This window comes from Sinocyclocheilus rhinocerous, unplaced genomic scaffold (genome assembly GCF_001515625.1).
Source record: "Sinocyclocheilus rhinocerous isolate Xijiao unplaced genomic scaffold, SAMN03320098_v1.1 scaffold360, whole genome shotgun sequence".
NCBI classification, from domain to species: Eukaryota; Metazoa; Chordata; class Actinopteri; order Cypriniformes; family Cyprinidae; genus Sinocyclocheilus; species Sinocyclocheilus rhinocerous.
In genome coordinates, this window is record NW_015653490.1 from 491,576 (window position 1) to 514,824 (window position 23,249).

Consider the following 23,249-nt stretch of genomic DNA (forward strand, 5'->3'; position numbering starts at 1 on the left):
GTATTAAAAATTAGATGTTACGTTTTTCATATCTTTTGTGTCCCTCATGTGTAATGACTTGAATAATGTTGTTATTGTAAAACTAAAACTATTAAACATCGTTTTCGGTCATTTAAATAAAGGTGATGTAAAATAAAATATAAAAGTTAGATGAAAACTTTGAAAATCAAAAATGTTGCCTTGACAACTAACTAATATAAGTTTAAGTATTAAAATTCATACTATTTTAAAATTACTATTATCAAAACTAAAGCTGAAATAAAAATAAATTAAAGCAAAATATAAATATTTAAATTACAAAAGCACATAACAAAATTACTAAAACTATATATATATATATATATATATATATATATATATATAAAAGCTAATTCTAAATATGAATAAATACTAATAGTATATAGAGAACACTAAAATAACACTGGAACAATGAAGCTCACACCTTTGCTGGAATTCCATGCATTTTCTTAACACATCAACAAAATTTCAGTAACTTCATTTTAATTCAAAATGTTATTAATTTATTAACACTTAAAGACATAATTTGTCTGATGCTTAAATATAAATGTACTTAAAATCATTTTATTAATTGGAAAAGGCACTTCAAAACTTAATCTACATAGACATATAAATAATTACAATTACATTCATGGCCTGAGTAATAGCCTATATACAAGAACTAAAGCACAAAGTAATTTCATTTGCAATTTAATATTTCTTCCTCGTGTGTTTAATGAAGAGAAAAAAATCAATAGACATACTTAAAAAGCAAGAGAGACCTAACAAACAATCAATAAGTAACTGGTGGTGGTACAATCTCAACATCTTTTGGAGTGAGTGGAGAATGAAGAACAATTCCAAACTTTTCTCTCAACAACTCTGTGATTTCTTCATCTGAAAGATCTGTTGTGGTTTTTGTAGCTTGTTGTCCATCCACTGAGGACAGACTGGTTATAATCAGTCTGCGGCCCCTGATTGTGATTCTTCCAGTGGGCAGTAAGAGTGAACAGAGAGACTTGCAGAAGAAAATCGAGCTGGCAGAACTCTGATGGTAATCATACATGGCTCTGAAATCATCTCTTTCACGTGGCTCCAGGGTGAATTTGTACAGTTCCGTCCAACATTCTTCTCCAACCCCTGATACTTCAGTCTCAGAATTCATTTCCATGAAAATTAAGTTTCCCTGAGATCTGAGGCGATACACTCAGTGGCTCTGGACTTGAGGACTGTCGGTCTCAAGAGAGAGAGGGAGCTGGAATCCGGATCCGAACCCTACATCACAGAGCCATCTGTGTCCATCCAGCCTCACCATCATGATGAAGTGGTCAAACGGAGGTCCGTAAGCACTGGTGAACCGATTCCTGACCTGTGCGGAGAGAATAGTCACGTCGAAGCCCATCTGAGACAGAAGCCATGAGAAGAGCCCATTATTCTCATAGCAGAATCCTCCACGGCGCATGACGACGATTTTTTCATATAAAAGTGGCAACTCAAGCCTGACCCGCTCTCCGATATGAATGGTGAGATTCTCAAAGGGAACTGTCATTAAGTGATTCAGGTGAACGTATCGCAACGTCTCCAATGTCAGAGGACATGGTCCCGAACAGCCGACACGTGCCAAATACTTTTCAACATCCATTGTTTTGCAAAGACCTCAGGCATGTACGTTAGTTGCTGGTTAGTTAGGCTAAGAAAACTCTAACCCAAATACAGCTGAACACAGCTACCAGGAACAAACGACACGTAGCTTTACACGACCTTTAAGCAAGTTTTCACTTTGCATAGGCTGTAAACGCGGACTGTAGGCTACTTTCTCGGAAGTCCAAGTCTTGTGCTCATGAAAATTTATAAGGACATGAAACTTTCTCATCAATCCTTCATTACCCGTTTGCTATGTTTGTAGAAAACGATTAAAAGTATATTGCAAATATACCAAATGAAAAAAAGTTGATTTTAAACAAATGTAGACGTTAATGGAACTGTTCCGCTTTTAAGTGTTGCCAGATATCGCAAGAGCAACTCGGTTAAAACGAAACAAAACCAAACCGAGCGATTGTTTTAGACATATTAGATAATAAAACAATAATAAATCGAGGCTAAACTTTTCAAAATAATTTATTTTCAATAGTCATTTTTCCTTTCACAAAACATTAACATTTTAATTAACATTAATATTTTTTCACACAGTCGACATCGATTAAAATATCTCTCAAGCAAAAGCATCAGATTAGCGCATCATTGGATGAGGAGCCAAGCAATAGCAAACCCAAAAACCGTTAAAAAAAAAAGTATTTATTATTATTATTTTTTTAAATAATCAACCATCCACTTTGCTATTTATAAGAGGAAAAAACAAGTGACTTAGAATCAATGGACATGGCAACAAAAGCTCTAGTTTACGCCCTCTTTGCTGGCATTGGCCAATCAGATCTCGGAGGACTTTTTGGTTTCTAGGCGATGCTTACAAACAACCCGTTGCTATGAAAAACACAGAGATGCAAGTCGCTGTTGTCTTATAAGATGGCAAAATAGTAAATATTATACTGTACTATATAGTATACATATGGTACCATATACGTTTATATTAGGCCACATTTACAAAGAAGGACTTAGCTACAATTCTGTATTTAAAATAACCTTAAAACGGTAGGTTCTTTTGTGTGTTTAGATTAAATGCTATGTAGTTCAACTTGAAAATGTAAGTAACAAAATTTTCTAGTCATGTAGGCTATTAGTGTGTAGTTCTGGAAAAGATGCTGACTGGGCCATTTTTTCGTATTGCATGTATTGAATGATATTCTGACTTCCCAATGTCTTTTTGTGCTCTTTTGTGTTCACCTTCTTCCTGTCATTATCTTAAAATACAAGCTAAAGTGATGCCTCCTCCTGAAACAATGTACTGCGCCCAGCAGATCAACATCCCTCCAGAGCTGCCTGATATTTTAAAGCAGTTCACAAAAGCTGCAATCAAGACACAGCCACATGATGTGCTGCAATGGGCAGCTGAGTAAGTGTTGCTTTTTTAAGAAGTGTACTATGATACTGCATTAGATTGGCATTATATATAATGTATGTTTTATATGGCAATGGAAATATAATAAAGACAAATAACAACAATAAAACTGCTTTTTCTTTCAGCTATTTTTCAGCATTATCAAAAGGTCAGGACCTACCAGTCAAGGAGAGGCTTGAAATGCCAGTGGCAACTCAGAAAGGAGACACAGGGCTTACACCAGACCTTCTAAAGATCCTTCATCAACAGGTGTGATCCACTGTACCTCTTTTGTATGTTTTATACACAGTACAGTAGATGCATTTTTATGAATATTAATGAAATTTCTCTCGCATGTAGTTCACACCAAAAGAAATCATTACAAAAGAGGAGCTTCTTCAGAAGTGGAAAGGCCTGTGCTTACCTATTGATCAGCTTGACACAATCCTTGCTCTTGGCAACTTCAGTGAAAATATCATTTGGATGCAGTTTTTTGCTTTAGGATGCAGTGCTTTGGGTGGGGTGAGTGGCTATAAATATCTAACTGTGTATTTAACAGTACATTAAAGGAATTGTTCATACAAAAACGAGAATTTGTTGGAAATTAACTCACCCTCAGGCCATCCAAGATGTAGAAGAGTTTGTTTCCTCATCGGAAGAGAAATTTAGCATTACATCACTTGCTCACCAATAGGTCCTCTGCAGTGAATGGGTGCCATCAGAATTAGAGTTCAAACAGCTGAAAAAACATTACAGTAATCCACAATTAATCTGTGGGACTCCAGTCCATCATTAAGGCATTTAAACCATAATTTCTGGCCAAAATATGAGCTCATAATCCATAATTATGGAGTTATGGAATCAACGGTTTGAAGTTAAAACGCCTTGATGGATTTGTATATTTAAAACATGCAGCTTTTCATCTCACAAGACATTAAATGATGCACTTTAGCCGTGCTGATTACTTATGTTTTTATCAGCTTTTCTCATTCTGACGGCACACTTTCACTGCAGAGGATCCACTGGTGTGCAAGTGATGTAATGCTAAATCGATCCAAATCTGTTCTGATGAAAAAACAAACTCATCAACATCTTGGATGGCCTGAGAGTGAGTAAATTTTCAGTAGATTTTGTAATTATTTTTGGGAGAACTATTCCTTTAATTATATTGTGTGGTGGTGGCTTCATTTGAGATGTTGTAAATGTAATTCTACTAACTGGCTCTAGATGGCAGTGTTGGATTTTAAATGGTTTCCAATTTCAAGGTGTTGAACAAGAACTAGATTCACAAAGACGATGATACACACAATGATAGGTGTAATTCATTCAAAGTTTGCTAAACAATGTCGAAAATGTATGTTTTGAAAGAATGTCTACTGTACTTTTCCCACAGACCATCACAAGTGCTTTAAAACACGCATGTGAAATACTCACAGAGGACCCTGAGGGTGGTGCAGCCCAAATTCCTTTTGACACGTTTCAGAGTCTGTACACATACTTGGCACATCTGGATGGAGGAATTCCTAAAGAACAGATCGACAGCTTCTTGCATAGTTTAGAGGAGTATGCGTGAGTACACACACAAATGCATTCAGCTTAATTTACCGTAAAACACTGTCTTAAAGTCTTAAAACAAATTTAAAGTATTATTTTTAATGCTACTAGTTTAATGGTTAATTTTTTTTTTTCATATTACCCTGGAAAAAAACTAAAGAAAAATTGTATGATCAAAGGTGCCCAATTGTGGAGCAAAAAATGTGAAATACTGAATCATTCTGACAGCAGGTCGTTTGAGACAAAATGAGCAATAAGAGGCTTTATTGAACGAAATAGACACATTTTTGAAGGTGACAATTTCTTTTCTGTTTTACCTTTGTTGCCAAAGAGGTCTTTTAGGAGGACAAGTGATAAGGAATAAAATTAATGGCTTTGACATTGCTCCTTGAGGCATCTTCAAGACTTTTTTGTTAGAATTTACACCTGTGAAAATACAAAGCCTTCTGTTGTTTCTTTCTTTGAACCAAAAAAAAACTGTTCTATATTCAAAACTACTTCAAACAATAATTGAGAAGGTACGGACATGATTTAAAACATCACGTGATGCAATAATTGCATAATACAAGACAAAAATCTGAACCATTATTTTCTTTACACTTAAGACAATTCAGTCTATAACTGCAGAAACAATACCAGAAATTATCATTGCATTATAAGAATTTGTGTCCTGTGGGTGGTTTTGTTGTCATACTTTACCAGCACACCAACAGCAATCATCTTTATAAGTAGCATTCAAAGAAACATGATTTTATCCCCTGTATTCTATTTTAGCTAAATGTTTTTAAGACATTTTAACTCAGTTCAACAGCTTAGCACATATTATCTATTTATCTATTTTACTATTAAAGGGGTCATATGATGTTGCTAAAAAGAGCATTATTTTGTGTATTTGGTGTAATGAAATGTGTTTATGTGGTTTAAGATTAAAAAAACAAAATTTTTTCCACATACTGTACATTATTGTTTCTCCTCTATGCCCCACTTTGCTTGAATCATGTTATCATGACCACCAATTCATCTTGATAGTTAATATTCTGGTCAAAAGCCTATGTACAGTATTGTTATATATTTGGCTGTCCCAGATTATTTAACTGGCATTTCTGCTGTATGACTTTACATGTTATAAATCAACCGCTTTATAATTATTACATTTTTAGTACAAACATTAATTTAGTCTATTTAATTGGCATGCAGACAATACATCAGTAGATGCTTTGTACTTACCAGTTCTGCTTGGAAGGACATTTAATATGTTTTTTCATAGGTTTTCAGCACCTTTAAAGGCTGAAATGAAAAAGACCAACTGACACTTTTGTAATTTATGTTATTTAAATTATGAATTTAAAAAATGGACATGGACTGTCACAGTTGGTACAGCGTAGTAGATAGGGCCTGTAAGTATATTGAAACATTTTTCAAAAGATCATCTTTTGTGTTTAACAGAAGATAGTCACAGGTTTGGAATGACATGAATGTGAGGAATTTTCATTTTTGGGTGCATTGTCCCTTTAAGTCTTAACAAACTGATGTCACTGTAACAACAGGAAAACAGAAAACAGTCCTTTTCTGCTGCTTTGCATGTCTGTATGTGTGTACCAGTCACTGATACCACTAAACCAACCCTACCTTACCACTGTGCTTTTTTTTTTTAAACTCTCAACAAACACAGAAGCAAAGTAAATGTTTGCTTCTGTGTACACGAAGAAGCTCAGATCTTCAATGTGATAAGACAACTACAAATTAAACTCCAATTCAAAAGAATTCTTATAAGCTGATTCTTATCACATTTACCTATCTTTATTACAATGTCATACAAACACTAATATCTATTAGTATTCCTAGAAACAGGATCTCTAGAGAAAAAAAGTAGTCCATTCCTGTGAATACGCAAATGTTTGGAAGCATGTTAGTGAGTCAATATTACAGACACTGAAGCAAGAATAAAGAAATGTCACAAGTGTGTGTTTTAGAATAATGATGATAAATCTAAAGCAAATGAAAGTAAAAGAGAATTGAAAAGAGGAGGTTAGTAAACAATTAAAAAGCAAGAACAGTTGTTTCAGAAGATCCGGCCGACTTGGATGCAGCAATTTCCTGTCATGATGAAAAAACAGATTACACATGACATTTGTAGACATTTAATTGGAAACTTTGTTTTTCCTGCTTTCAGAGAATGCCAAGGAGGAATGGTGCAACCTTCAAATTTTACAAGCCTCCACAGTGCTGAGAAGCCTGAGTAAAATCCAGTTCAAATGGTCCTCAGGTGGTGATATCTCACAACACGCTCGAAAACTATTGATCCTAGTTACTGTGTCTTGTGTTTGCCCTCTTTATCCTGTATATTATGATGTGATCTGATTATTTCACCCAAATAAATCCTTGAATCTCAAATCTAGCTTGCCTGGAATAATGTTGCAAAAGTGAAAGAAGACAAAACAAGGCCACTGGAATATTAGGTGCTTATGCAAGCGATTTACAGTTTTCCCTTTGATACTATAGGTTGGGGTTTTCAAAACTCTATTACCTCACTTATTGTGGTTTTCATGTGCTTCTATTTGAAAGAAGCCATATTCTGTATGTACTTTAAACATTCACACATAATCTTTTTATATTAGAAACAATGACATGAACTACTAAATCACATTTTTGTCCTTGCATTGTACTGCACATTTGTCTTGTGTTTCAGAAAAGCAGTGGCACTGCAGCAACAGGCAACAGTCACCCAGTTAGTCTGATTAATTGCCTTTTTGAGGATGGAAAGAGGCTGTGTACTAATTTAGAAAACCAAAAGGAGCTACTCAACCTTCACAGACCTGTTAATGAAGGCTATTCTCAACATTTTCTCTGAAATGAACTGATTGACCCATCAGTAATCAAGCTAATTATAGATTGACAGCCTACAGTACTGACCAGTTGTTTGCTTTTTTATGAAAAAATATTTTCAGCAAGCATAACAATCTAAAACGGTTTAAAAGTAGAAACTGACTCAAAAATCATGGCTTGATACAGACATCATCTCACCAGGACAGTTAATATCAAAGCTTGCTGGTCAATGATCTATTCTAAGTGCTTTTGGATGATTTACAGTAGATACCAGATAAACTTTACTCAGCATGAAGTTCTCCCTTCTTGATCGGCTTCTGAGGATTTATCAACCTAAGCAGGCCAGAGTGCTGAGCTAATGTAATTGTCTAAGCCGAAGTAGCCAAGGAGCAGCATGGTATCTCTCATTTCTAAGAGAGATGACAGTTGGTTATAAAAACCCCAACCTATTAGCACTTACAATCATGCTTCTGTTGAAATTTGTTTATTATTTGAGATGTACAGATATTTTAATCATCCTTTTTAACAACCATTTTGGGGGGTTAGGGTTTGTGGGGTTTGGTTGTAAAACTGGAATTTGTAAAATTTAATATAACTTTACAGAAAATGTAAGTGATTTTTCCCCCCTGAAATGATGTTAACACTCATGCTGTTCATATCTTGTGGCTATAGTACTGAAACAGTATTTTGTTTATGGATTGGCCTCATTCACTTCCACTGTAAGCCCCTCACTGTAACCCAGATTTGTAAAATGTAATTATTTATTTAAAAGAAGGACAAGTAGAAATATATATTTTTTTGTGGTAATCAGCATTATGCCCCAAATGCTGTCAATTGTAAAATGGATAAATATTATAAATATTATAATTAATATTACAGGGCTACCGTGTAGTATAGTTGTGCAGAGTATATAGTACAATATACAGGACAGAATGGAGAGTGAAATGCTGCAGAAGTGCCATTGTGTCACTGACTGTAAAACGATAGTCATGCTTTGGCAGTTAGATAATGATTCATTTTTGGCAGTACAGTTTACTTGGTTGGTTTTTAAAACAAACAGTACTTCCTCTATAACAGATGTGTAACGGTCGAACACGAGCATACAAAGCAGTGTGGACTGCTGCACTGTACGTATGTTTGACTGATAAGATCACAGCTGCAAGTGGAGGGGATGGAGCCCCAGCTCCCGGCTGTTCGGGGCTAAATGACTCACTAATTAGTCACAGCAATAGGCACTTATCTTAGAACTCCAAGGAAATGGGAGTGTTTGTGTCTGAGGATTGTGGAAAACGCTTGGGCTTGCAATAGAGCACACACATTAGCACACAACGTCGGTGTGTGTATGGTGTAACTTCCCTAAAAAAGGTGTAAATCTGAAATTGAAAGTGCTGTGCTTGTTTTCAGAACTGAAATGTGAATGACATCATCTGAAAAGAACTGCAGTTCTTTTAGCTTTTAGTTCTTTTAGTTTTTTTAGCGAAGAGAGCTGAGATGACTATGAGACCATCCAAGGTTTTGTTATATGTGAAGTCTAACAAAGGACCAAAAGTGTCAGAAAGTTGATTAATTACTCTGGTATACTGTCACACAGGGACATCCCCAACACAGCCACAAGCACTGAACAGAGAGAAAAAAAAAAAACCCATGATGATGGTATACAAAACTTAGTACTTTCCAGAAATAAGTTTCAGCAGCTTTGTGTTCACTAGTTCATATAAAGAAATTAAATTAAGAATATATTTATATATTTAATATATAAAAATGTATAAATTTAATATATATTTTCCCAAAAAAATTTTTTTCTTTCGCCGTCGCTCTTTTCATTTTTTTTTTAATAACAAATGACAGTTACATCACCTAAACAATTATGACCTACAAAAATATCAAAATAATAAAGGAAATTTACTTTTCATGAGAGAAAACTGTTTTATGTAATTTTAAATATTAGTATTTTAGTATATTTTTAAATAACTAATAGTTTAGGGAAGAAGAAAATTGTTATTGACCCATATATGCAAAAATATATAAAGGGAGGGAGGAAGAAAAAGTAGTGTGTGTGTGTGTGTGAGAGAGAGAGAGAGAGAGAGAGAGAGAGAGAGGGAGGAGGGCATCTAATCGGATTATGGAGGCAGAGTTTTGTAACGCACGCGTCTATTTCTCACTTATCTTCTGCGGGGAATGTCCATCGCTTCCACCCTCAATGCTGTTTGTTTGGAACATCACAATATCTGAAAAGTTTCTCCAGGAAACAAATTGCGACATTCTGAAGACTTTCATATTACATGGAACTGCAAATCTACTTGTTTTCGGTTTCCACATGCGTTTCTGATCGTCGCCGGGTGCTGCTTATGAACACTACATTGACAGTGGCGTTATAGAGTCAGCAGTTATCAAAATGAGCTGATAAAACTACGGTACGTTATTATTACATGGACACCAATTGCACTTGCTTTGAGTGGGGGAAAATGAAGTCGCGGATACCCAAAAGATTTGAACCTCCGTTTGGAGATTAAACGCTTTTTAAAATAGCATTTTTGCTCGTTTGGTATCTATGTTTTTAACGTAGGCTACCTAAATGCAGCTGAAGGAGACCAGGAGGTGACTTGAGGATTTTATCCTATTGGGGTTAAATGGTTCTGATAACGGACAGCAGGGATGGCGGAGGATCATCTCCAGGAAGGGTTAAACCACTTAGACCTGCTAAAAGCGCCCCGGTCTGTCCCACTAACGTGGAGGAATCACCTGATCGCGCGGGCGATGACGATTATGATGAATATCTTGGCTCGGTTAAATTGGATGAGGACTTCGAGGAGTTGGATGACTTCTCTGAACTGCCGGATAACAGGAGTATCGTCTCAGATGACTCCTTTTATCCACCGGACGATGACTTTGTTGACTCCGAGAGAACCCCTTCCCCGGAGAGTCCCGCACCGCTGTCCTTTTTCCAAGCGTGTTGCAACAACAACGCTCTTATAGTGAAACTCATGATTAGACAAGGTGTTACGGAGGAGGACGTCCAGGAGACGGACAAAAACAATAGAGTAAGTAGTTTAGGAATATCAGACACAAATTAAATTAATAATTAAGTACTGTCACACTTTACATTACAGTACGCATTCTATATCGCATGCTACAGGTAAAGGCCAAGTATGTAGGCTAACAAAGATGTGAACGAGTCGTTCTCTTGAGTCGGATTTTTTTTTATTCAAATGATTGAACAAAACCGGTCTGAACGATTCTTTTACGAATTGAATTGAATCAGGGGTGTGCGAGTCAGTCAGAGAAAGTGGATCTTTTCGGATCTGTCCGACTCGCATAATCCAGATTAAAGGGATATTTCACCCAAAAACGAAAAATTGCAGTTTATTTACTCAACCTCAGGCCATCCAAGATATAGGTGACTTTTTTTCTTAAGTAGAAGAAGAGTAAAGATGATTTTTTTAGCTGAAACCATTGTCCATGGTTATTCATAAAACTAAGTAAACGGCTACCAGCACTTTGAGACTCAAAAAAAAAAAAAAAAGCATATCAGGCAACACAAAATTAATACCCGTGGCTCCTGGTGATATCTTGAGGTCTTCTGAAGCAAAATGATCGGTCTGTGCAAGAAACTGAACTTTATGTGCAACAGACTTCCATATTCTGTTAACCTGGTCCGGTTCAAGCGTTTTGCATAGGCTATGCCTTGTTAAATATGAAGCAGTTTTACTTAATTTAACCCTCTACCGCACGCATTATGATAGACCTATAGAAAAAAATATTTGAATCTTTTTCTTTTCTAAGAATGGCTTAACTTGAAGTGCTGTAAAAAAAAATGTGGAAAAAAATATTTTTTTAAGGTACTTTATGATATGTTGCCATACGGCAACAGCATACAATAGTGGATCTAACTTAGAATAAGTGTAAATTGACTTATAGTTCATATTTTTCCTCAGAAATGTTGTTTGTGTTGATTCAATTGGTGCTATTATAAGCTTTAACACAGTACTTACTTATAATTGACACCTTATACATACTTTCCAAGAACTTGTGCTTTTATTTATTCTATTCTTTTTTTGCTGAAATGATTTATAATTGTTTTAATTTCATTAACGTCAACAATAAAAACAGCTAGCTAGTTTAACTGATTATCTTAAAAGTCCATAGATATCGCTATTATTTATTACGGCTGTTAGCACGTTCTCCGACAAGCGGAAGCGATGGACCTGTTTTCCGGGTTTGGTCAGGTGACGTTCGATATATACCCCATTGGCCTCAGGCAAACAGGATGTCTTATTTTTTACAGGAACTGGTTCTTTCGGACAGTTCATTTCAATGAACTTGTTCAAACAACTGATTCACCAGATTGTTATGTACACAATGACGTAACATATAAGCAATTATATTATTAAAGCACCCAATAACGATATGAAATGCCAATGTTTACTGTACATGTCTAAAGCATATAAATTGATTAAACTAGACTTAATCAACTCGCCTTTTTACATAAACCATGAGAAACCATAAAAACTTTTATTTGGCTCCTTCATTTGAGTGCTCGGTTCACGCATGCTCAAATCAGCAGCTCATGGGTTGTCCAGTCTGAGTCTGAACCGTTTCCTCAGTTCAGTGTACTGTAGGAGTAACTGAAGTGCTAAATGAGTTGGCAAGAACCAGCATCAGGATCATATACACTGATATATTGGCTCATTTCAATTTGGTGTGACTGTCGGCCACATCCAAAAGTGAGTTTTGATTGAGCAACTTGTAGATCTGTTCTGGCTTGAGCTGTAAACTGATTAAGATAGTTCAGTCCCATTGGTAAACTGGTTAAAATAATTATTTGATTGTGAACCGGACTTCACTCCAGACCATTTGCCTGAGGCTGTGGATTACAGGTAATGATGTTGTAAATAATGCACAGACCAATCATATATTGTCAGATATTTCAAATATTTTGTGTTGCCTGATATTCTTTTTCAATCTCAACGTGATGGTAGACGTTGACATTTATGAATCTCCAAGGATCATGACTTCAGCTAAAAATCTTCTTTATTGTTCTTCTGAAGAAACACCTACATCTTAGATGGCCTGAGGGTGAATAAATTAACAGCAAATTTTAATTTTTGGGTGAACTATCGCTTTAACAATTCATCGACTCTGAACTGAGAACTGTCTTGTTTGAACATGTCCGATTCAATTCGTAATGAACCGAGAACCAGTAAGTGAGTTTATAGTAAAAGCATTTGGAGTCAAACAAGGAATTGACTTAAGGGGAGAAAAGTAAATTACTTTAATAGCCAAATAGCAGAAATGTTACAAATAAAATGCAGGCCTACTGGAAATTTCATGAATTGTATGAGTTTTATGAACAGAAATGGTTTAAATTAACATTTTGTTAATATTATTTGTAGGTTTATAAACGTTTTTAAATAGACTTGGAGAACAAGATTTCGTTTCTTAGTTGTTGAGGATTTTTATGAAAAAATTGAGAAATGCAAAGGATGACAACATTGTTTATTTAAAGTCTCAACCATCTATCTTCTTCATTCTTACCTAGTTTAATTGTGATAATCACAATAACTTACATTAAGGCTGATTCACACTGCCCCAACAAATGCATGGTGTTAACACACTGATCCAGCAAAACCCAACACTTCTTATACATATTGTGGTGTAAATGTAAAGGTGATTTATAATGTTCCAGTAACAAAATGTCATCCAGTAACATAAAGTCAGTTAGACAATCGATTTTACATGAAAATCAAACACATGACGTTTCAGGGTTGATTCTGGCAGACTGCTGTGACCTCTAAGGCATCTGTGGTGGGATAATTACATTATATAAAAGCTAAATGCAAAACACATTGTGCAAAGTGTATACGGGTAATGCACAAATAATTTGCAGGCCTTGAGGGTTTAATAATGGAGTTGCACAGTCACAAGAACAAGCCTCTTGCCTTTTCTCTTTCTAGCCCAAACCTGGTCGTTCATTCCCCACAAAAATGAGTCCCCAAATGACATCACCTGCCAGAGCTTGAGGCCTCGACAGTTCAGAATGTATCACATTACAACTTAAAAGCTTAGATTCAAGAGAATGTTTAAAAAACGTAAAATCAATACACTCTATAAAGAGGAGCTGATATGATGGCATGGCTAATCCGTTCCTGGTAGCCTAACAGACAGAGCTGTAGTGGGATGACACTGTAGAATTCCTCTGAGGAACCTCAAGAGCTTCACTTCACACAGGCTCATCTCTTATCTCATCTTTCATCACTCTTCTACAGGACAGTTCAGAGCAACAGGGACAGGATTTCCCCACTAATAGTTCCAGCATGTGCTCTGTTCATTTGAGACCATCTCTGCATGGTGTAATGCTGTAAATGAGGTCATAGTGAGCATTACATCTCTTCCTGGGCCAAATGACTTGACAAAAAATACAGTAATATAGTAAAAACCAAAATATTGTGACATGTTATTACAATTTTAAATAATTGCCTCCATTTGAATAAATTAAAAAATATAATTTATTCCTGTGATGCAAAGCTTAAATTTTAGCAGCCATTACTCCTTCAGAAATCATTCTAATATGCTGATTTGGTGCTACAACATTTCTGATTATGACCAATGTTAAAAACATTAATATTTTGTGGAAACTGTGATACACCAAGAGTTTGGGGTAAGAAAGTTTTTTTTTCTTGAAGAAATTAATACTTCAGCAAGGATACAGTTGATCAAAAGTGACAGTTAAGACATTTATATAATGTTACAAAATATTGCAAAAATAAATGCTGTTCATTGAACTTTCTATTCATCAAAGAATCACAAAAATATATCACTGTTTAAGTAGCAAAAATATGTTTTCAACATATATTTAACAATAATAAGAAACATTATTATTAACTGAACCCCAATAATAATTTGGGCACCAAATCAGCATATTAGAATAATTTCTGAAGGATCATGTGACATTGAAGACTGACAGCTGACAATTCAAAGGAATACATGCATTTTAAAATAGAAAACAGTTTTGTAATAATGTTCTTATTTACAGCATTACACCATGCAGAAATTTTTACTAAGCTCACATTTTAGCACTGGAATGCTGCAAACACAGAAGCAGAGTGATACCACAGTAAAACATCCCAGAACTGTTGGAACATCACAAAGTTGTGGAAAAGAACCAATCGCTGTATAACATAATGTCTTTAATGTCATAATACTTAATGAAATTATATTGCTATCTTACGTTACAAAGCATCGGACAAACATCTTATTGCTGTTGATTTAAAGGCCTCTATTGAGTGAACTGTTAATATCATTACAGGATGCATAACATCTGCATTTTCAAGCCCATCTGTATGCTCCATTACTTACATACATACTCATGACCCCTAACATCCTGTTTACCATGCAACTACTATTGCACAAAAGCTTAATAGTCTTAAACTACAACACTGGGCCTAGCGGGGAAGTAAATTCAGCCAGTTTAACTGACAACTCTCTGGCAGATTCAAGGCATTTCATTTACACACTGCTGTGCAGGTAGGGCTTTCCAGTTGATGAATGCGTCAGGATCACTTTGAGCCCGGCGTTGATGTAATATCAAGTCATTGACGGAACATCTGTGGATGGATGTTACCCACTGACCTGTTTTCTGGGACTCCAATACTTATAAAATGTATGTAAAAAATGTAAAATGTAATGCCAGACTGACATTATATTATTAAATCCAGGCCAGCTTGCTCCTGTCACACTTTTTGAGGCCAGCTTGTTTCAGTGTTTGTCCTACCAGTCTGACTTATATTACTATTCATCCTAAAAATGTCTATAAACTTCTAGTGGCGCACAATAAGTGATCTAATGTTCAAAGTAAGCATAATACTACCTGTGTTTCGTTTTAGTGCGTAATATAGTACAGCATTAAGGTTAAACTTTGCATTTCACACTCACAAATATGATATGCAAAGCAAGCAGTTTTTAGAAGTATCATAGACGCTGTATTATGTCTTCATTGTCAAAGCTGAACTGGAGGACAAATCCTGTAACTTCTTTTTCATTCAATGGCTCACAAGGCTAATCCTTTCTATTTTAAGAATCAACCAGGCCACAGATTACCCCAACAAATGTCTACATTTGTATTAAAACCAAGCTGAGTATATTTGATATAAAGATGCAGACTAAGAGAAACAGGTTGTGCCCTAAATTTAATTTTAATGTCTTAATAAATCTACCTGTATGAATGAGTTTACAGTTCAACTGTATTGCTTGATGACAGCGATACTAAATACTTAATGCAAAATACTTTAAATATGATACTTTTGTGTGATGACTGGACTGAAATCGAAGCCATTATTTACAGAAAACCATTCCTTCCAGTAAACTGTTAACTCGGGAAGATTTAGAGAGATTTGTTCGCAAATTAAATTGATCTGTTTTTCTAGTTTCACTGAAAATTAAATTTTGGCCAATTGCTAACAAAAGGACTTTTCAGACATGATCAATAAATGCGGTCAATGTAAGGAATGTAAAGAATGACAGAAGTTTTTTGGATGAACTATTTCTCTACTACCTAAGGCATAATTTCTACCTGATCCAACCTTTAAATATTTTGTTCATAGGTGTAACATAATGTAGTCAGCACATGAAATCGCAGCAATTAGCAAAAGACAATGATTCAATCAAACAGTCACCCCTTTTTGCCATTCGTTGCACAAACCCAAACTTGGGATTCTTAGACAAACAAACCAATGTTTTAATATTGTCACAGAGCCACAGTGTTTACAGCTGGAAACTGACCTACTAATGGCTCACTAGTATGTCTGTATGTTAAACATCAATAAAATTACATAAGTCACCGTAAACACACACTTTCACCATCATCTGATGTGCAGCAACTGGAAGCATCTCTCTTATTGTCATAGCCATGTAAAATTAGCTTGTCCAGAGTTTATTTTTAGTCTGCTGCCTCCAGCTGTGTGTCAGTGTGATGAGATGCTGCTGACACACTCTTACTGTTCACACTTAAATAGGCCAGACTGACTGTGAAGAGAGAAACAGACATGCCAGACGCCTTCAGAAAAACCCCAAAAACTTCAAGCCAAATCCTATGAATACACTTAAAAATGCAGAATCGAATCATCAATCAAAATCAAATCTCATTGTAAACTGAATTGAATCATTCAGAATTTGCAAAAATGATTCTTGAATCGATTCGCTGTCTATTCACACCCCTAGTAAACAGTGGTTATCCTGATTTCTTTCAGTTATCTAACCGACAGGGTGGGGTTGACAATATCATTTAATCAGTTTTGACTGACCATCATTTGATGAATTCTTAAAGGGGTCATATGATGCGATTTCACTTTTTCCTTTCTCTTTAGAGTGTTACAAGCTCTTGGTGCATAAAGAAGATCTGTAAAGTTGCAAAGACTAAAGTCTCAAATCCAAAGAGATATTCTTTATAAAAGTTAAGAGTTAGCCACACCTACCTAAAACGGCTCGTTCGAACACGCCCCCACATATCTACCTCGGAGAAACAATAATGTACAGTATGTGGAAAATAATGTGTTTTTTTAACTTTAAACCGCATAAACACATTTCATTACACCAAATACACAAAATAATGTTCTTTTTAGCAGCATCATATGACCCCTTTAAATCTCAAAATGACCTTTTAGTCAATGCTGTTTTTTGTTGATGCTTGAACATAAGCTCCCATCTGGTAATTGCTCTAAACTTTGTGTTTTGCTTCTTTTTATATGAATTATAAGTCTCAGGTCTCATATTCTGTCAGTTTTATTGTGAAATGTAATCAATAAATACCATTTTGGTGCTCTTTAATGTGGCAGACTGCTGTAGTCTTTAACTGCTTTAACTGTAGTTAAACTCAGTTAAAGCAGCAGCTTGTTGAAAGATACAGTACAACTTACAGAAAAATATAATGTCTCTTGTAATTGCTAAATCAGTGTTTTAACTGCAAATAGATGTCAGTAAAACAATTGTAAACAATATGTCATGTCATGTAATGTTACATTTACCTCAGGAAAGCCATTCAATGTCCAAGGTCGATAGTTAGCCTGAAAAATAAACTCTATATATATTTAAAAATATATATGCACTGTATTACATATTCATTATATTTTTACTTAACCTGTAATATTATAGAAATGTACCTACCAACAGGTTCCCTGTGTAGTTTAGTAGCAATTAAATTGTGAAATCTGTATCAATACTCAGCCATACTAATTGAGACTGTTTTCCTCATATTTACCAACTGCTAGTTCCACTAAATGTTCTTGGCCAGGGTGAAAACTTCTTGACAGTAATGCCTTGTGTGTGTGTGTGTGTGTGTGTGTTGACTTTGCAGACTGGACTAATAGTGGCATGCTACCAAGGGTATGTGGATGTGGTGACTGCTCTCTTCCAGTGTCCTCACCTGGATGTGAACTGGCAGGACAATGAGGGCAATACAGCCCTCACCACCGCTGCCCAGGCGGGTAAGAGCGATCAGACAGCCTCAATCCAAATCACAACCTACACATATTTACATTTAGATAACCGTAAAGTTTAAGTAATAGTGAAAACTTCCAAATGCTACTAGAAATGTACTGCTGAGTGCCCTAGAAATGTTGTTACATATTCAGCAACTGACTGCATTTCCATAATTCACCTCAACAATTGCAGGTCACATCACAATCACTAACTACCTACTCAACTACTTTCCCGGGCTTGACATCGAGAAGAGGAACTGCCACGGTTTTACCGCTCTGATGAAAGCTGCTATACAGGGTCGAGTGGAATGTGTCAGAGCCCTGATGCTGGCAGGTACTCGAGCCTCAGATCACTGTGTAACGGACTGAGAGACGTGCTAGGAAACACTACAATATAAAGCAGCTGTCATATGATTAGCTACAAGACAAGGATACAATGCAGACATAATCAAACCACAGATTTACTAACTGATTTTAAAGGGATAGTTTGCCCAAAATTGAACAATTTGTCATTATTTATTCACTCTTATGCCATTCTGAATCCATATACTGTTATTTTTTTCTGTGGAAAAAAATGCAGCTCTTGCCATACAATGGGAGTTCATACAACTATATTACAAATCTTCTGAAGTCACACAATAGTCACACAAAAGTGTGAGGAACAGAATAAAGTTTTTTTCATTATCATTTTTGTTTTATTTTTTGCTTTTATTTTGGCTTTGTTACTTTCTTTTTCATATTTTATTCTTTCATTTTTTGCTATACTTTATTTTATTTTTTGCTATACTGCATTTTATGCATGATGTGTCATAGGAATAATACTTATTACAAAAATATTTATTATTATTAATTTTTTTGACATTCTATTTATTTTTTCTGTTTTTTTTTCTAAATTGAATTTTATATTCTGACCTTTGAAGTTACATTTTATAAATAAACCAAAAAATAATATTTATTACACATTTTTATTATTATTATATGATCATTAATTAATTATGATGTTTGCTACTGTTCTTTATTATTATTTATTTTTATTTTCTAAAATGATTTTATATTGTAATGTGAAGCTCCATGGTATGTATAACATTTTTCATACAAATAATATTTATTAAAAATATATATTATTATCATTATTATTTATCACCTGAAAATCTGTGAATGACTTAAATGCTGTATGGCTTAAGAAGACATGTAGTGCAAGAATGTAGTGAACAAGCCATATGTACCACTTTTTTGGTGTGTTTGTTGTTGTATGGCAAAAGCTGCATAATGATCCTTCCAAATTTAATTCTTTTGTTATAGTCAACTCAATTATAGTCAATAATAGGAATTATTACAAAATAACTGCTTAACTAAATTTTACTGCTAAAGTTACTACTATTTTGAGTGTTTCCGCATGACGCTACAACGGTCAGGTAGCACAAGTCAGAGCAGATTCAGAGTTGTAATTATGAGTTCTAGGAAGATGCGAGCACTTTTTACAAGCTAGATTTATTATGGTAATTCTGACATGGCGTGGACTAACCTCATAACTCCAATCACACCATCACATTTACTTTCTTGATCAGGAGCTGACATAGAAGCCAGGGACAACGGGAGGAAGTTCACTGCGCGAGAATGGGCCATCTTCACAAGCCGCTATGACACTGTGTTTGCCATGACGCGGCTGATGCAGCAGCCATGTGCGGATCAGTTCAGCGACACCTATCGGCCTGAGTGGCCCCTTCTGCCTGCGCTGGTGGCCAAAACTCAGACGCCCAAAGGCTGCATTCAGAAAATTTCCCAGACATTGCGTGACTTCTTTGACATCAGCAACGTCACTGATGCTTCAGAGGACGGGGTTCTGGATCACATGGTGCGCATGACAACAGCACTGGGGAGCCCGTTCATTGCAATGGCATGTCGAACGGTGTGTCCCGGCAGCCCGCCCTGCGTTGGAAAACGCAGTTACTCTGTTCAGGAGATACTAAAAAAACAACGAATCGAGCAGCTGAAAAGTCTGGGACCCGAGCGCCTCGAGAACTACAAACGTCTCTTCCAGAACTCCCGCGTCCTACTGGTGCCCAAACCGAAAGATCGTCGTGCAAGTCTGCAACTCCAGGCCCAGTCAGATGGCTCCTCCTCTTCCTCACCGGCCATCCGCAGGGCCAGTCTGCTCCCCTTACACCTGCTGAGGAGGAGCAGCGTTAGGCCAGGTATGGTGGTGCCCAAGCTGAGGATTACCAAGGCACCCACACCAACCTACATGCCGGAGAAAGTGCGGCGGAAAAGCAGCTGTAGAGACGACCAGTTCCTCCAGATACCAAAGTGGAGATATAAAGAACTGAAAGAGGAGCGAAAGAAAGCAGAGGAGGCGGAAAGGAAAAGACTGGAGGCCATAACAAAGAGACAACTCACTACGGGCAAAAGGAAATAAGTGTGTGCAAACATACTGCTCACCATTTAATACTTTAAATGCAATTTTGATATTGGATTCCAATTTATTCTACTATTTATTGTTTTGTTTTTGTTTTTTAAAGAAGACTAATTTTTATGATGTTAAATGCATCTCATCTCCTATTTACCCTATTTAAAATGTGAATGATTTAAAGTGAGCAGCTCCTTTAATTCCATTTCATGTGTTTGAGCATCAGGAAAAGAGCCAACCAGATCAGCTAATATGGGTACACTACTAAAACCAGATGCTACTTTATGTTTACATCCTTAAATTGATTTGACTTTTAGAGTTGTCCAAATGCTAGCATGGTCTCAGATTTAACAGTAGCATTGTGAATGTATTTAACAAACATACTTTTTCAATACCTCAATTTAAAACTATTTTTATAAACATTGAAGATGTTTATGGTATTTCGGCAGCAGCCATGCCTGTATTTGCACACATTTCAAATGCTACGGACAATCACCAGCAAGTAATGAAAAATGGAAAAAGAGGTAGTGATATCTTGGATCAGCATCTTATTTGATTTTTTTTTCTGTACATGTATTTTAATATTTATTTATACTACTAAAGCACTCTAAGGTAATTACTTCAACGACCATGTTCTGAAACTATAACTGTTCAAGAAATACAATGTATTATATTTTAGAAAATGGTATTTACTACTATATGGTGAGAGTGGGGTTAGATGTGTCATGCTTGCACACTAAATGATTGGCTTTTGTGTATCAAGGACCAAACTTACACAGCTGCCTGTGATGGAGAGATGTGTTTAAAAAAGGCTAAACATTTCTTTGCATGTCAAATTAAATAGTTCTACGTGTAAGGTAAAATGAAAGCCAACCCAATTTAATACAGGTATACACACTACTGTTCAAAGTGTAGAGTGAGTGAGATTTTTTTTACAGAAATGAATAGTTTTATGTAGCAAGGACGCATTCAATTGATCAGAGGTGACTGTGAAGACTTTTATAATGTAACAAAAGATTTCTATTTACAATAAATGCTGTTCTTATGAACTTATGAGGAATCCAGAAAAATATGTATCAAGGTTTCAACATTGATAATAATAAATGATTCTTGAGCAGCAAATCAGCATATTAGAATGATTTCTGAAGGATCATGTGACACTGAGTAGTAAGTGTCACATTGGAGTAATGGCTGCTGAAAATTCAGCTTTGCCATCACAGGAATAAATTATGTTTATATATATATATACACACACACACACTGTAATTGTAATTATATTTCACAGTATTACTGTGTTTTTGATCAAACAAATGCAGCCTTGGTGAGCATAAGAGACTTTCAAAACATTAAAAAATCTTACCAGCCCAAAACTTTGTAACGGTCTTGTATATTGGTGAATTACTACTGTAAAAAACATAAAAGACTTATTTAGCTAAAGATTAGCCATGAATTATTATTGGCAAGCTGTGCTAGTAGCTCCACTAGTAGTGAAACTGAACATTGCCTTCAAATAAAGGAAATACTGTTATTAATACAAAATCTGAAAATTATTATTAATTATTCTGACTATTCAACCTTATCCTGGGTATCTTGGTATATGAAAATGCAAATAATGTGCAGCAAAGTAAAACTTTACAAAGGCATTGCACTGTACACTAGTAAATATCCCCCCAAATTATTTTAATTTGAAATGAAAATTATTTCCCAATGATTTCTTATACTTTCATTTATAGGAAAGATCCTGAAATTTTAGGCATATTTGTTTTACCTCCAACTCATTCCTTCTCACAGGAGGCAGCTAAAACGTCAAAAGTGGCACAGCTTACCCCGCTCTCCCTTATGGTTTCTTCAGAGCTGGAAACAGTTAATCCAAATTCATATCACAACAAATCTCAGGTATGAACACTTCTGTATGCAGAATAATACAATGTTTAATTAAAGAATGTGCAGTGATATCGGTTTGAAATGTCTTCTCACTGACCGTCATGTCATTTAAACAGCACCACTGTGCCTCGGTGTCCAACACTCAGACTACACAAAACACACAGACACACACACGAACAGCTGATTTCATAGAGATGTCAAGACCAGCACTGACCTTATGTCAGGTCACCCTGTTATCTTAAAATAACACTGTGTTTAAACTACTTTATGTTTGACCAGCAATGCTTGGAAGAAGAATCTCATTGTAACTTTGGAATAAAAACTGCTTTATAATAACAAAGTGTGACTCCATTTGTTGAACTTTGAGCAGGAGTAAAGGTGAAGCACAGCTATTGAGGTCACTGGCATGAGCTGACAGACGCCGAGGGACTTATCAGTCTTGCAAGGTCAGCACTTGCCTCAGGACAACACTGTATGAAGAACAATGAAGTGCCCTCTGCTGGGGAACCAAAATACTGACGTGGGATCTGCGGCAGCGCTGATAGCCTATCAAAGACAAATACACTGCGAAGGACTGAATGTCAGATAGACCCCAGGGTTTGGGTCACTCTGAAATGGCTTCAAAGCCAGTGCTCAATTTCCAGATATCATTCTGTGGAAAAGTACAACCTTGACCTGAAACATGACATTTCGTAAGGGTTTACCACCCATGCTCTTGAGGTTCACCTTGTCCGAGTGGGAACAGCAGGTTTGGCCAGATGGTGTGCTAATTGCACGTTCCACAGAAGTCTTGCTGCTTTGGGTCCAGAACATGCTGTGGGAACAAGCCGAAGTTTGCGGCAGCTGCTGGCTCTTATCGACACCTGAGCGGAACACAAAGTGAACGGAGCGGGACAAGAGGAGAGCTTGAGAACATGAGATAATGAAAGAGAGGAAGAGAATGGGGCAAATCCTGAGTGGCATTAGGTTTGTTGGCTCAGCGCTGCATGAGCTGAGACAGAACAGAACAGAACAGGACGCTGACGGGCTTTGCCACTCTCTACTAGTTCACAGACCATGAAAAGTAGGCCATGGGATTACACATGAACTTTTCCTGCTGAGCTGAGAGCATATA

The 23,249-nt window shown here is 36.0% G+C and overlaps 2 protein-coding genes across 8 annotated transcripts; both read left to right on the top strand.

Annotated features, from left to right (window-relative positions):
* Positions 1-656: 656 nt before the first annotated feature.
* LOC107716393 (ropporin-1-like protein) lies at positions 657-6,913 on the top strand. 7 transcript variants are annotated; one of them, XM_016522806.1, is made up of 6 exons: positions 657-1,662; positions 2,869-3,007; positions 3,139-3,262; positions 3,353-3,514; positions 4,386-4,561; positions 6,720-6,913. In XM_016522806.1, exons 2-6 carry the CDS (start codon positions 2,877-2,879, stop codon positions 6,787-6,789), a joined length of 663 nt encoding a protein of 220 aa, XP_016378292.1. In that variant the 5' UTR covers positions 657-1,662; positions 2,869-2,876; the 3' UTR covers positions 6,790-6,913. The 7 variants fall into 7 exon arrangements, with proteins under 7 accessions (XP_016378292.1, XP_016378289.1, XP_016378290.1 ...); XM_016522803.1 differs by having other exon boundaries at positions 2,913-3,007; XM_016522804.1 differs by having other exon boundaries at positions 2,913-3,007; positions 4,386-4,555.
* A 2,593-nt stretch (positions 6,914-9,506) lies between these two features.
* On the top strand, positions 9,507-21,196 carry LOC107716423 (ankyrin repeat domain-containing protein 33B-like). Its single transcript, XM_016522874.1, has 4 exons — positions 9,507-10,413; positions 17,721-17,850; positions 18,038-18,178; positions 19,413-21,196. Exons 1-4 carry the CDS (start codon positions 10,003-10,005, stop codon positions 20,258-20,260), a joined length of 1,530 nt encoding a protein of 509 aa, XP_016378360.1. The 5' UTR covers positions 9,507-10,002; the 3' UTR covers positions 20,261-21,196.
* Positions 21,197-23,249: the final 2,053 nt, after the last annotated feature.